This window comes from Paracoccidioides brasiliensis (assembly GCF_000150735.1).
Source record: "Paracoccidioides brasiliensis Pb18 unplaced genomic scaffold supercont2.3, whole genome shotgun sequence".
Lineage (NCBI taxonomy): Eukaryota > Fungi > Ascomycota > Eurotiomycetes > Onygenales > Ajellomycetaceae > Paracoccidioides > Paracoccidioides brasiliensis.
Window position 1 is genome coordinate 732,843 of NW_011371360.1, and position 15,224 is coordinate 748,066.

Consider the following 15,224-nt stretch of genomic DNA (forward strand, 5'->3'; position numbering starts at 1 on the left):
ATCGTTCAAGTCGCACTGCTCATGAGTTCCCCACGACGGAGGCATTGGACCAACTTGAGAAAACACAGTTGGCTTTTGCCACTTGTTAACAGATACTATCTGTCTGCCTCTTCTTTGATATCCTACTCGTCCCCTCCCTTCATCATTTCCCAATCATGGCTCCTGCAAACCCCACCGGCTTCGACATGAAGACCTTCAAAGCCGCGGCGAACCCCCGGTCTTCCTGGGCCAAAAAGGATCCTTGGGCACGACAGTAAGCTCCTATTTGATTTCCCACTGTCGATTCTTCAATTATTCGTCGAGGTCTATACGGGAACGAGGACACATCTCTATTGCGGATGATCAGCAGCAGCTAACATCCCTTTCTTCCCCCTATATCTCAGTGAGGCATGGCGATACACAGGCCCGTTTTCGCGATGGAACCGATTCAAGAACGGACTTCCCGGACTAGGGATAGCCTCTGTTGCTTTTGCTATCTATTGCGGTTACGAATATGCGTTTTTGACCCCAAATCACCAAGAGGAAGAACACCATTAGAGCTACCTCTTCCTCTTCTTCAACATTCTAATCAATGCGAATCGTGCGAACGGGGCATTTAAAGGAAGACAAAACACGTGGTGGCATGGATTGCCATTACCTGGATTTCCAGCAAGGACCATCCACTCTCCACTCAGCACCTCCCCCGGATTTATGGTGGTAGTCTTCAACAGGGCAATTTAAAAAAGGGAAGGGCAGAGAATTGGTTGATTGGTTGTTCATTGGGTTCAAGAAACCTGAGATAAATAAAAATCTGCTCTGGCATGTACATACATATATAGATTTATTTGGGGAGAGGCGCCACGGTATTTTCGATGTTGACTTACTTTTTTCACTGTTCGATATTTGTTTCATTTATTCCTACAACGAAAAGGCCTCTTTAGCTTCGTAACTCCAGTGCTATCCACGGAGTGAATATAACCTGGAATGCGCATGATGGATAAGAAAAGAAGATGTAATGTCATCGTCCGTAAAACTACCGACGGTAGCTGTGCCATATTTATTCTACATATGCAAAGATCTGATTTAAACCAGCAGTTTTCCAGAATGTTCTGCTTCAAAGTATTTCGATAACTCATAACCCTATTCTTCAAAAACTAATGCAACGCCATCATCACCCGCCGTAACAATCCTCTTACACCCCTCACCTCCCTGTACAAATCCCAGGATTCCTTCAGACTGCTCCCCCTCCTCATTCTCAGTCATCCCCAAATGGCCTCGCCATTCCTTCACTAGTCCGTGTAAAGAACCTAAAGTACTTCCACGCGCATCCCATCGACGCACCACCCCATCCATACCCACTGACGTTAAGAGGAATGACCGATTATTGCCGCCTATGGTACCGAACATATTTCGCTGAGTAGATGGTGTTTCATCCCGCACAAACTCAACCTGTACAACAGCTGCATCCTCGTGTGCTGATCGAACATGGCGTCGTAGAGCGAAGCGGTTGGCTGTGTCGAAAAGAGCAATCGACCCGTCAACGGAGCCAGCAGCAAGAAGCATCAACGGCGGAGAAGAAAATGATAATGTCTCCACACTGTCCGTCTGAGGTTGGAGAGAAGCGAGGAGTGTACCCGCACTGCCACCAGTGGCAGACAGAGAAGCAGCACGTTTGGTGGTTGACGACGGGAGACGCGGAAGCCCAACGATTTTGATATGTCCCTCTGCACCACCAACTGCGGCAAAGGCACCCGTAGGGGCGATGGCGATGGAAAATAGCCCACCCTCGACAGCAAACCGTTGGTCTTGAGCCGTTAGTCCGACAACGACCTGTGAACCAGTCGACGAGGCAACTCCGGCCGCCGCAGCGGCACCAAAGACATCGTAGACGTAGAAGCTCCCATCTTCCGAAACGGTGGCCAGGAGCTTGCCATCAGGCGTCCACGTGCCTGCCGTACATGACTTCTTATGTTGGAAAAAGCAAGAAACCATTGAGATTGGTGCTGTCTCACCCAGCTCATCGATTCGGTATACCCATACGCTCCCGTCACTGGCACCTAGCGCAATAAGGTTTTTTTTCTCTTCATCGGCCCTGCTCCTGGTCGAGGGACATGTAGCGACCCAATTTATCTCCTCCACCTCCTGTACCTCCGCCAGAAATTTCCACGATAGCGCTATTTTACCAGGTGTCATATCCTGCCATGCGCGCAGCTTCCCATCCAATCCCGCAGTCACCACATACTGCCCCAACGGTTCCGTGAACGCCACCGCATTCACAGAATCAGTATGTCCGCCCAATTTCGCAATGATAGATAACGACTCGCGCTCCGCCCTAGGCTGCGGATTCGACTCGTAACTCTTTGGAAGGAGCGGCCTCTGGGAGGCAGAATTGAATATGTATGCGGTATGGTCGCCGGAGCCTGTGATGATGATGAAAGTGTGAATGGGGTGTTGGGCGATGGAATAGATCGAGTCTGTGTGGTGATCAAAGTGGGCGCTAGAGTCGTTTTGGAAAGCCATTTCTTCACCACCATAGTCATCATCGTCGAGGTCGTCCATGGGTTGGTCGTCGTCTGCGGGAATCTCTTCGGCGGCGTCTCCTGCGTCGAGGAATACCTCATCCTCATTTTCTTGGTCAAGGTCTTCGTTGGGGTGTAAAGGAGGAGGGTGGGACATGGTTGTATGTGGCGAAGGAGGATCAGGCAGAAGGAGATCGAATATCGGAGGGAGGGGTAGGGAGGGGTAAAGCAACTAATGGAGGGGCTGGAGTGAGATGTTGCGGGGTTTAGTTGTTTATTATCCTCATTTATTTCAACTATGCGACAGAATTCTGCGAGCAATGCAGCATAGATTCAGCAACTATGGGGATGGTTAGTATTTATAAATGTTTCGGTACATGCGAATAGCGGGATTTTTAATAGTACTTTACTGCAAAAGAAGATGAGAGAATAGCGTCGGTTCTGTGGTTATGATTGATCTCTGCATTATTTCCGTTCTGCTGGCTGCCGCTTAGAAATCCCGATCTGAAGCTCTGAGACTCCAAATTTTAAGATTAACGTTAATTAGGGCTCGGGAAATCATGTGATCGAATGTTAGTTCCAACGTCGTTCATTTGATCTATGCAACAACAGACACATAGTATTTTGCTGGCTATTATTATTTCGTTCGCTGCCCATCAGGAATGTCACTCATCCGGGCAAGTTATCATATATTGCAGTTCGAACCTATCCCACCTGGGATCCATCCATGGGTTGTTTCCGCTGAGAACCCCTCAGGCGTCTGTCTTATCAGATGGTAACAGGTTTAACCAGTTAGTTAGTCATCCCTCGGTCGGTAAACAGTTTCGCCGCGATGAGCCAAAACAACAGCAACATTGCTATCACCAAGGCTCCTCTCGCTCTAAAAAGAAGAGAGCCCGCGCAATCTCCTCTGCTCCGCTAAAACCCCCGGACGACCCCCCCCAGCCCCAAAACACCACGTCCCAGGACGCGTCGGACACTACAACAGCCACCACAGCTCAACTACATCAAATCAATATCGACTTCAATCCCCGCCCGGCCCTCTCACCAGGAGGAGAATCCATCGAGAATGTGACTGACTGCACTCAAGCAGTCCCGCTAACCGCGAAGAACTCCTCTTCCACAGTGAATTATAAGCTCAATGCTCTGCTGAGTCATGCCAACAACTCCTCCTCTGCAGAGCTAGCTGCAGTGCTTGAGCTATGCAATAAGCTATCTGCGGTACTGGACCCGATACTCTGCACTTATGAGAACTCTCTACCACGCCAGACTGCCGTACTAAGGCAAGCCATGGGACACGGCATAGCCAAAGCCATTAAAGGCCTCACCGCCGAATCAAAACCTATGTTGACGTATGCTACCGCCGCGACAGCTAAGGCAATCCCCTCAAACAATCCCCCCCAGGCCGTTCCAGCAACGGGACAACCTCACAAGAAGCAGGTACAGCAGGCCAACCGCCCCCTGCACCAAGGACAGGAAGACAAATGAGTCATGATTAGGCTACCTGCAGCACACACTGCTTGTGACCTAGACCCCCAAGCTATTCGTGAACAAGTACGCGCCATGATCCCTGATCCGACCTGGATCACTGATGTATGGCACTGCCCATCGGGAATCACTGTGGCTGCCCCCTCCCCAGCGAAGGCAGCCTCCATTCTTGAACATGCAGATAAGCTGAAAGCTGCTGTAGGTGACTGTCTTATTGAGTGACAGGAATCCTGGACCATCTTTGTAGTCGGTCCAATCAAGAAGTTGACACACAGCTTTGAAGGACAGAATATCACTCTGATTCCAGTGTCAGAAGAGATGCTTCTTTCTGAGATTCAAGGCGCCGCCCACCAGGCTCCAATCACCCGTTGTCAATGGACAAAGAAGTCCATGGACCCCAATCTGCATGAAGGGTACGCCTGGGTTGGAGTACGAACCTCTGGAGTGCACCTCTTTCCAAACAAACTCCGCCTTTTCAGTCGCCCGGTGATGGTTAACAAAATCAAGAAATTGCCAAAGATCTCAATTTGCACAAGATGTCACGGCTTCCACACAGAAAGAAACTGTGTGCGACCCCTACGTTGCGAGAAGTGCAGCAGTCCTGCACACTCAGGCGGATGTCAAACACCAGCTCGCTGCTGCAACTGCCTTGGCCCCCATCCCACTCTCAGCACTGACTGTCCAGCGAGGCTCAAAATAGTCTCTGGATGTATAGAACACATCTCCCGCCGTCAGCTACACTCAATACACGAAGCTGGCAGAAGAGCATTCATCTCAGCTCATCAAACTTCAGCAGAGAAGAGCAACCCAGAGCTAAACTCTAGAGACTCCACCTCATCCCCTCTCTCAGCTCCGCTGACACCAGTCACTAGCTCCCAGAGCAACCAGACAGACTCAATGACCTGCTCTCAAACAGGCACCAAGATCACACCAAGTCTGAACCTCCACTAATGAAGAGCAGTCACAGCCCTCCTCACAAATCTACACTCACTGTATATCAAGCCAATGTAGGAAGACAGCCAAGCTCCCATGACATCACTCTCTCACTAGCAGACGAAAGAGCCTGTGACATTGTGGCCATTCAGGAACCCTGGATAGCTACGGACCTCTCCACCCGCCTCTCCAAAAGCCATCCCTCATACAAATGCTTCACCCCACTCTCCTCCAACTGGACCAAGAGGCCCAGAGTACTGCTCTATGTCAGAAATGGAAGGGCCCTTGCGCCAACTCAACCTATAGCAGATATCTCAAGGGATGTTGTCTGTGTCTCAGTTAAGATCTCTAACTCCAAAAGGGCTAATATCTACAACATATACAACGCCCCATCTGGCGCCACAGATGCAGGTCAAGGCCTTCAAGACCTCCTCTCTCTTACACACACCACAGAGACCATCCCCTGGATGGCATTAGGAGACTTTAATATTAGACACACAGCATGGGACTCTACAACTGATAGGCATCCTCAAGCAGGAGAGAATCTGTATAACTGAGCAATCTCTCTTGAACTCCAGCTTCTCAACCCGGCTGAATCCCCTACACATAGACAAGGAGGCACACTTGACCTTGTCTTCTGTGCTGCCAACTCAGCTATCTGTCATATTGCTCCTGAACTGCACTGCATCTCAGATCATGAAACTCTTATCACAACAGTTCAATTATCACAGACTCAGACTCAATTGATTAAGGAGAAGAAGCTTAGCCTCGTGACCTGTGATGCTGATTGCTTCTTGCAACTACTCACTCCCTTCTCCTCACTGGTCTATGAGGACGTGAATGAGGAAGCAGTGGACATTGTGAAATCTCTCCAACTGGCTCTACAAGGCTCCTGCTCTCTCGCCCCAGGACCCAAGAGTCATCATGCCCCATGGTGGACCCCAGCAGTCAAGATAGCCAGAAGAGTATATCATGCAGCATGTAGACACAGCCCTTGTCAATCAGAACAAGTGGCATTCCGGGCGGAAATTAGAAAAGCTAAGAGAGCATGGAATCACCAGTGAATTGAGGAGGCTTCCTCCTTATCAGATGTCTACAAGATTGTCAAATGGCATAAATACCAACCTCAAGACCCCACTCCTCCTTTACAACATCCCGATGGACACCTAGAACAATCTTGTGCTGGCAAATCTTCTCTACTGCGTGAGACACTTCTGGCCAGACATCTTGACGCGGAAGATATCCCAGAGCATACACCAACAATCCCATGCAGAGAGATACCCTGGATGCCTCTTACAGAGCAGGAAGTCTACAGAGCCACCTGCCAGACACTTAGCACATCTCCTGGCCTGGATGGCATTACAGCCAAGGTTCTTCAAAAGACATGGCCAGTGATAGGCAATTGAATCATTCTACTCTTTCAACACTGTATAGATCAAGGAATCCACCCCCAGAGCTTCAAGAAGGCTGAGGTGGTGATTATTCCAAAGTCAGGGAAAAGAGATTACTCTCTACCAAAGTCTTACCGCCCAATCGCACTGCTATCCTGCCTCAGCAAAGGGCTGGAGTGTCTGATAGCTAGACAAATGTCCCATCTCACTCTCCATCATCACATTCTAGCAGAAGATCAGTGTAGTGCTGTTCAACAGAGGTCTGCAGTAGACCTCACCACCGCACTAGCCTGTGATGTACAAGGGGCATGGGACAAACACCTTCTGGCCGGCATGATCACCCTAGATGTCAAAGGGGCCTTCGACGGAGTCCTTCAAGGCCGGCTTCTAAGATGTCTACAGGAACAGGGCTGGCCGGCAGTTCTGATAAAGTGGGTAGCGTCTTTCCTCAATCAATGACTAGCTTTGATTTGACTAGACGGCGTTCAATTGAAGGTGTTTCAGATTCTCTGTGGCCTTCCACAGGGATTCCCTGTCTCACCAATTCTCTTTCTGCTCTACGTAGAACCCCTCCTCCAGCTTACCAAAGGCCGGTTTGGGTACGCAGACGACATTGCAATCCTGGAGACTGGAAGCTCCCTTGAGCGGGTAGGAAGTCAGCTTCAGAATTCTCTCAATCACACCCTGGAATGGGGTATTGACAATGGAATCTCATTTGACCCAGCCAAGACGGAGCTTCAATACTTTCATAAAAAGATCAAGTACTCGGAGCCCTCCATCTCCTTTAATGAACAGACAATTTCCCCCAATAACTACACCAGATGGCTAGGGGTTTTCTTTGACAGAAAGTTACTCTTCAGAGAACATATTCACCTTGCGTGCACTCGAGCCAGAATTGTTACAGAACACGTTAAATCACTAAATGGAGCCTCATTCAGAAATCAAACACATTTGCTCAGACAAGCAACTCAAAGCTGTGCCTTCAGCACTCTGTTTTATGGAGCTGAGACCTGGTTCTCAAAGTGAACCTCTCAGGCAGCCATTGGCAAGATTCAGGTAGCCTTCAACAACGCTGCTTGAGCCATTCTACCTGTCTTTGCCACAATGCCTACCCCTGTTCTCCTACGTGAATCAAGCTGGGGCCCAGCCAAAGCCTGGCTAGAAAGAATACATGACTGACTAGCTGTTCGCGTAGCTGCAGCCAACCTGTCACATCCCCTACACTGAAGATGGTACACCTCACGTTTTAAATGGATTAGACGAAACATTAAAATGACGGCCATCACACCCGGCTCAGGGTCCTTGCCTCCTTGGGACAATCCTGGCATACCAAATAGAGAGCAAAAGGCACTAGAAATTGGGGCTGTGGGACAAGCTGCAGGACCAGCAGCTTTCCAAAACTGGCTTCAGAAAGCTGTATCCCCCCTCAATCTCATCACATATACTGATGGCTCCAAAGACAGCCAAGGAGTTTCAGGCGGAGGCTACTGTCTATACCAAGGAACAAATCAATCTCTGGAGCTTGGTAAGCTGCCTCTGGGCCGCACCGCTGAGGTCTTTGATGCTGAAGTGCTTGCAGCAGTTGCCGGTCTCAAGGCAGCACTACAGAACCTCTTCTCTATGTTCGCACAGCACATTATAGTGGCTCTAGACAATGAAGAGGCTGCAATAAGACTCCACACAGACACACCCACATGAACATCTTTTCTCGCCTTTGCTAAGTTCAACGAACTCCGCAGGTCCTGGACAAAACAGGGCCCAGGTCCAGCCGGCCCGAGACAGGTCTATGTTCGATGGTGCCCCGGCCATGCTGGGATTCCAGGCAATGATGCTGCAGATGCTGCGGCCAAGTCAGCCTGCACAATGGAATGCACTCGCCGCACTCTGACCCTGGCGCGGGCCAAATTCTATGCTAAAGAACGCTTCAATGCCTCACTGCAACAATACTGGAGCTCCAATAGCACATCACAATACAAGGACCTCAATATCCCAATGCCAAAAGGACCCTCCCCTGAGCTCACTCTCCCCCGAAGGAACCTAGGCCACTTGCTGGCAGCTAGAACAGGCCACGGTGACTTTGCAGCCTATCATCACAGATGGGCACATGATGACGCACTCCTCACCTGCTCTTGCGGCTGAGATAAGACCCCCGAGCACTTCTTCTTTTGCTGGAAAGGCCGGAACATTGAATGAATTAAAACCCCTGAAGCATGCTGAGGACCAAAGGAAGCAATTGACTGGCTTCTCAGCACAGTAAGAGGAGCTACGACCTTCTCTACCTGGTGCACTAATACCCGCTTCTTCATCGACATCCAACGCCGCTACTAGAACCTGTTCAACATCCGACTTCTCCCTCCCCCTCTCTCTTTCCTATGCTCCTTATATACATTTCTCATCACCCCTACACACCACCCTAGAAGCCCTTGGCTTCCTCAGTCCCGTAATCTTCGGCTACTACGCCATTCAGAACCTCCAGGACGGGGGCTACTCTGTACATAGACTCTCAAGAGGGCTTCAGCCGACTAGACATGTCAGGCAGCAGACTAGCTGCTGCGCTGGCACGCCTGATACCCTTAGGGAGGTGCTGTGGCCGCGACGGCAGACTATTCTTAGTCAGCTGATCACGTGCCTCCAGGCGTTAAATAAGTAATAATAATAATAATAATATGCAACAACAGAATTCAATATCTAATACTCCGCATGTCTCTGGATATCTGCTGGAAGTCTCCCTGTCTCATTTCCCCGAATGAAAAGTGTTTGCTCCTTTGCCAGATGTTTCGAAGTTGTTCAATTGGGATTCCTCTTCACCACCTCCTCAGGCATATCGGTGTAACAGACGGAGATTCTACCTGCGACTGCTTTGAAGCCATTGTCCTTTTTCGCGGATAATATTGGGGTTCCTATGCCATTTCCATTTCGAGAGGAGAGTGATGCATTGGACCGTGGTCCCTCTCCGGTTACCATCCCGTTGAATAACGGGATAATACTGGCGGTTCAGTCAGCCTATTATTTCTGATGGTGGCTTGCCATTTCCGGCCCACTCATTTCCTATCTCTGGTTTTTTTTTTCCACACACACAAACATTGGGAGTGGACAAGGGGGCTTCCCGTCTGATCAGTTGTACTCAAATGATTCGTAGTTTGGAGGATGACCACCAGCGAACGCAGTCTTAGCCCTCCCCTGAAGTCTTTTCAAGGTTCCCTGAGTGCCGTTAATAAGTGAGTTTATGATCTGGCTGGTGCGCCTACCAGAGGTCCTCGACTTTTGAGGCACATTCTCGAGGTACCCAGGATTTATCTCTATCTCAAGCTCATACGGTCACCAATGATCGACTTGAGCATTCCCGTAACATAACTAATGGGCTTACAGCAGGGGTAAAAAGACACAAAGACAAAGACAGGAGAAGTTCGATAACACACGAATATATTTACTTAATATGATGCTGATACTGTGTTACTTCTCCTAAACATCATATGACGCACCAGGTACTTATTTCTTCTCAAAGCAGTAGTCGCTGACCTAAAATGGAAAACCAAGAGGCCTAAAAGAGACGAAAAGAGAGAGGTATTACAACTTCACTCCGGCTATCCTTCTCGCCTCTCTCTCCCTATCTCTAAGCAGCCGTCTCAGAATCTTACCGCTCGGGCTCTTAGGTATAACGTCGATAAATTCCACTCCCCCTTTCAGCCACTTATGGCGTGCCTTGTGGTCCTCCACATGTTTCTCAATTGACCGGATGGTAGCCGCATCATCACTTCCCGCAGAAGGAGATTTCACAACAAAAGCCTTTGGGAGCTCTCCTGCAGTTTCGTCAGGGACGGCAATGACTGAGCAGTCGGCAACGTCAGGGTGTGAGAGGAGGTGCGCTTCCAACTCCGCGGGAGCGACTTGTAGACCCTGTGCTAACATTTAGGAAGATGGCTTTTGAGTTAATATGGCAAGGGAAGAGAATATAACGTACCTTGACTTTGATAAGTTCCTTTATCCGGTCGACAATAAAGAGGTGCTCGTTACCGGCAGGCGAGACACGGAAAACAGCTTCATCACCCGTGCGCATCCAGCCGTCCCGGAATGTTTCCTTGGTTGCCTCTTCATTGTTTAGGTAGCCTAAGGCGATGGATGGGGAGCGGACAACAAGCTCGCCCGGCTGGTCGTAGCCGGTTATCTCCTCCCCATCGGGAGAAAGAAGACGCGCTTCAAATCCTGGAATCAGCGAACCAGAAGAGCCCAGGAAGATATCATGTGGACTTGTATTAGACACGACAGTGGATGTTTCGGTTAGACCTGAATTGATGTCAGTATTCACGTTGGCAGTTTGATAATTGGCAAAACGTGGGTTTTTTCAGGCCGGTTGCTCGGATCATGACCTACCATAGCCTTGTCTAATTTTCCATGATGGCTTCCAAGTCATAAGGTCTGTAGCGGTTTCAACACCTAGGGGCGCTGCTCCAGTAAAGATGCTGGTAACAGAGCTTAGATCACGTTTGTCACATGCTTCTTTGTTTCGGAGCATAATGATGATAATTGGGGGAACCTAGCCGATGAACTAAAATTAGCCCTCTAGACGGGAAATTGCCGACATTCGGCGCAACAAAAAAGAATCAGAGAGACAATAAGGCCATACCAAGTAAAGTGTTGAAACTTTGCACCTCTCAATAGCACTGAGGTACTGTGTAAAATCAAATTTCGGGAGGATGACAACTTGGTCACCACGGTAGGGACCAGAATGGCAAATAACGACTAATGCGTATATGTGGCTTTGGGGCAATAGACCCAGAATGACATCCGTGTAGCCTGATTGGGATCCGTGGTTCTTCAAGGTTTTTCGATACGGAACCTCATACGCCTTGATCTGTAAAGTATTGGCAATCACATTTCTATGGGAGATCATCACTCCCTTTGGCAATCCGGAGGTTCCTGACGAGTAGCAGAGGAATGCAGTTTGTTTGGTACCCTGGCCCGGCTGCCAGTTCAGCTTCTCTAACTTCGGCAACGAGTACCCATCTTTAATGAGTTGTTCCACGGTTTTATATCCATCTGGTGCTTTTCCACCACCGGGAAACTGAGAAGGAAGGTCAAGGAGGTATATTCGGCTTTTGGGGATGCCAACATTGGCGGCAGCTTCGAGGGCGATAGGGAGGTTGGTGGCGCATGTGAAGAGAGATTTTGAACCACTGTCTTTAAGTTGGTAGGCGAGTTCGGGAGCGGAGTAGGTGGCGTTCGCGGGGGAAGCAATGCCGGAGCAGCGATGGATGGCCCAACAGAGGGTCATGTAATCAATCTGTATATTTCATCAGTTCCTGGCAACATTGCACTGAGGGGTTTTAATTGGGTAAGATTGGCAACCGTCCAAGGAGAAATATATGCGCTTCTGCAAAAGGGGAATTCTCAGGAAAGAGAACAAAATAATAACATTCCTGCATACCGTGTTCACGCTGTAGATGCAAGCTACACGCTGATATTCTGACCCATTGTTTGGCTGCCAGCCAAGTTCCTTGGACAGAGATCGCGCCAGAACATCGACTCGTTCTGCCACTTCCAGCGCAGAGTAAGATTTCTTACTCAGGCCGCAAACAAACGGATGATGTGAGTATTCCAGGGGATGACGGCCATAACAGTCCTTGAGCATGAACTCGGAAATTGGGATGGCATCTGGGGGCTCTGGAGCTGGGCCAACCCATTTTGGCGGAGTGAAGACCATCACGATTTACGGGAGCGCTAGTTCGGACTGAAAGGGAGGTTGATGAGAAAGGGAAGTTGAAAATTGTGATCAAAGATTATTGGCGATGAAGTCTCAATATAGTTAAATCTTTAGTTACCCCACATTGGAACATTGGATTGAGTGGAGAGAAGCGCCAGAATCGTATTACAAAGCCAAATGCGGTCTGGATCGTCGTTCGGTTGTTCGGCTTGGCCGAAGTCCTTTATTAGTAAACGTTACGTCCAAAGTCCGCGGCTCGGGTTTTACTGATTTAGGCATGACTGCTGTAGTTAGCTATCACGATGAGTTACTCCAATATGATGCCAGCAATAATTACTGGTCAGCAGATGGGCTGCCCCTGAGCTCTCGAGCTTGGAAACCAGGAACTGATGATTCCCGAAGCTTTGAGCGATCGTTTCGGCTCAACAAACTTTTTTAGTGGACTAGTTAAGTTTCCCCAGAATATTCCAAACTCTCGAATGCAAAACGGCTCCTTGCACCTGCAAATACTGAAGTACGTAGAATATGCTCAGCTATTATCGGCATGCTGACAATCTCATAGCTAGCTGCCCAACAGGGTTGCAGAGCCCGAGTCGCTGGCCTCAAACACGATGAATATGACGGGTGCTGGTTATTCAAATGTAATAGGAGCAGCCGATATTGGAGCCTGATTTCGGATAGATTTCCCAACAATGGACAGGGAGGGAGTGGGCACAGCGCCCACTCAGCCCACAAAATACAGAGTAATGGGGCTTATGTTGGAATAGGCTAGACAAGATAAGTGCCTAGGTTCTCAGGTAACTAAACTATCTGGATGTTGCGTCGTGTTCCCGGGCTCTACAACCAACAAAGTGGGTGTGCCTCTAACAGGAAAAACACTCTTGCCCAACAAAACTCCGGTTTCCAAGGATACTATCAGAGAAATGTAAGCTATGGAAGTATTCAAGAATGTCATTCGCATGCTGCTTTTCCAACTAACTAAATGGTATGAGAGGTTGAACTGCCTTTATATATTGAGAAACTGAATCACCCTATTCCTGAGAAAAAACAAAAAAGGAAAATAAGGAGAAGGTCTCATATGAGTAACAGTAACAGTTTCATATAAGAGATAACAATTGAAGTGCTGTGGTGAGAACTGGTGTTTCTGAATTAGCTTCTTTGCTAAATGCTGATATCTGACAGATACTTATGTTCAAGTTTAGTTACAGAGCTAATAGGAGGGTGACTAACTAAATTTTAGTCGCTGGTATTCACAGATTCTCGGATCATATAATGACTTATTTTCAGCTACGATGATGTGAAGAGAAGTACTGAGATGTGTATCAAACTTGAACCTCCAACATTCTTGATCTCTAAGATTTACCATATAAAATGTAAATATTATGGTTTGACACATCTTCCTTTTGAGACTGGTTATCCAATTTCGAGATGACTGGCGAAAAGATACTCAGGCACAGAGAAGCGGTTCTGGACAACCATACGGTTACATTCCTTAAGACTCCAAAAAGCTCCCTTAAATTTTAATTCCTCGGTGAGGGCGTAGAGACGAAATATACAATACTACCCAGTTAGTATGTGTTTTACCTGAATTAATTATACTTCAAGAGTTACCCATAGAGATATATATATATCTGCGTGTCTATATATATGTATGTATAGACTTACAAGAAGATCCTCGTTTATCAATGCTCGATGCTCTAGGTCCTTGTAAGTCACTGCTTAGCTCACATACATACCCTTCCCTCTGATTATATCACCCTTATTTTATATTCCAATCTCCCATTTTCCTCTTTTGTCTTGATTCTTTTATTGGGATTTTGTTTCATTGTTCTTTTCTTACCTCATTTTTTCCAATTTATTTGAAGATTTCACGGCGGTCTCATGTTGCGATGACATCCTTATCTGCAGTCTGAATGTTGTCTCCAAGATAAGGTTGCCAAGCTCTTATAGTAGTTAGTTACCCCCAAACCTTAAAAAACTTACCAGAAGTTTATTTCTGCTCATTCTTCGTCGCTAATAACATGCACGCTGAATTCTTCTTTTGGCCACGAACAAATCTATCCTTATCCCAAAGCTATGTTACGAATGCTCCCAAGTCAAGCTTCAACCGATGTCACAATAAAATGCTGTTCAGTTACCTGAATTCTCTCCGGAGTCTCATAGTATCGGGTACAATTCCAACCCATCCAATGCTGCCCATAATGCGGCACCTGTACGACTTTCAGATCCCCGTTGAATTTCGTGCTGTATACTGCGGGCCCAAGTTCATGTACAATTATGAAAAATGGAATTACTATTTCATTTTCTTACAAAACAAAGCCAATATCTATCGACTGTGTTCGAGAATGGAAAGTTAATGTCACTTCCGCTCTCCGGTACGGTCCGCCAACGTTTTTGCAATCCATGGTACTAGGATATATATGACGAATATGTGAAATGTGATTTTCTCATCGGGCCATTCCTCCTTCGACCTGTCGGCTTCTCCTTCATATTGTTCAAGCTGCACAAAGATATATATATGTTATCTATCAGCACCTCCACCAGTCACGGTTTGTTTCCCGCACAAGTTCTTGATCCTGCCTATCCCAGCATCGTCACGTTGTAGTAACTCGTCTCCTCCATGAGCCTCTATTTTGTCAGGTCAACTTCATGGGAAACTGTTATAATTTTATGCGTGATTCGATTCTTCTCTTTTCGGTGGTCCTTGCAGTCGATATCTGTTAAATCCATTCATCAAATATTTGGGAGCATCGGAGGTAGATTCACCTCTGGTTTCGTAAGTCTTTTTCATTTTTGGATACGGATTATTTACTCACTCTATCACCTTCGTAAGAAGCATGTTGTTTCCAGAATTCTCCATTATTTTGTCACTCGACTTGCGTTATGACGTTATTCGATCCTTCTTTACCGGCCAGTCAAATTTCCTCAAGGCACTATTATTACCTTTTCCCCTTCCCCGTTATCCGAAGAGATCTTTTTTTTTTTTTTTTTTTTTTTTTTTTTTTTTTGCATTTACCGATTTCTGGTTTTACGGGCTGACTTGACTTGTTGCTATTTCCCTTGCAGTTGTTTTTAGGCATCCTTTGGAAGTTGATTACGGCACAGTCATCAATCTAAAACGGAGTGTCAATTAGACTTACTCACTCGTGGATCATAATTTGTAATTTATTAGGTCTTCGTCGTGTGTTTGCGAAATGAAGGCCGAGCCAAATA

The 15,224-nt window shown here is 47.5% G+C and overlaps 3 protein-coding genes across 3 annotated transcripts; 1 reads left to right on the forward strand and 2 right to left on the reverse strand.

The window, feature by feature from the left end:
- Window positions 1-155: 155 nt before the first annotated feature.
- On the forward strand, window positions 156-537 carry PADG_02623 (uncharacterized protein; the record flags this gene model as incomplete). Its single annotated transcript, XM_010760236.1, has 2 exons — window positions 156-253; window positions 384-537. 2 exons carry the CDS (start codon window positions 156-158, stop codon window positions 535-537), a joined length of 252 nt encoding a protein of 83 aa, XP_010758538.1.
- Window positions 538-1,119: 582 nt separating this feature from the next.
- Window positions 1,120-2,655, reverse strand: PADG_02624 (uncharacterized protein; the record flags this gene model as incomplete). Its single annotated transcript, XM_010760237.1, has 1 exon — window positions 1,120-2,655. One exon carries the CDS (start codon window positions 2,653-2,655, stop codon window positions 1,120-1,122), a length of 1,536 nt encoding a protein of 511 aa, XP_010758539.1.
- A 7,222-nt stretch (window positions 2,656-9,877) lies between these two features.
- On the reverse strand, window positions 9,878-12,011 carry PADG_02625 (uncharacterized protein; the record flags this gene model as incomplete). The annotated part of the gene is made up of 5 exons (XM_010760238.1): window positions 9,878-10,207; window positions 10,272-10,594; window positions 10,682-10,844; window positions 10,935-11,591; window positions 11,736-12,011. The coding sequence occupies 5 exons, from the start codon at window positions 12,009-12,011 to the stop codon at window positions 9,878-9,880; spliced, it is 1,749 nt and encodes a 582-aa protein (XP_010758540.1).
- Window positions 12,012-15,224: the final 3,213 nt, after the last annotated feature.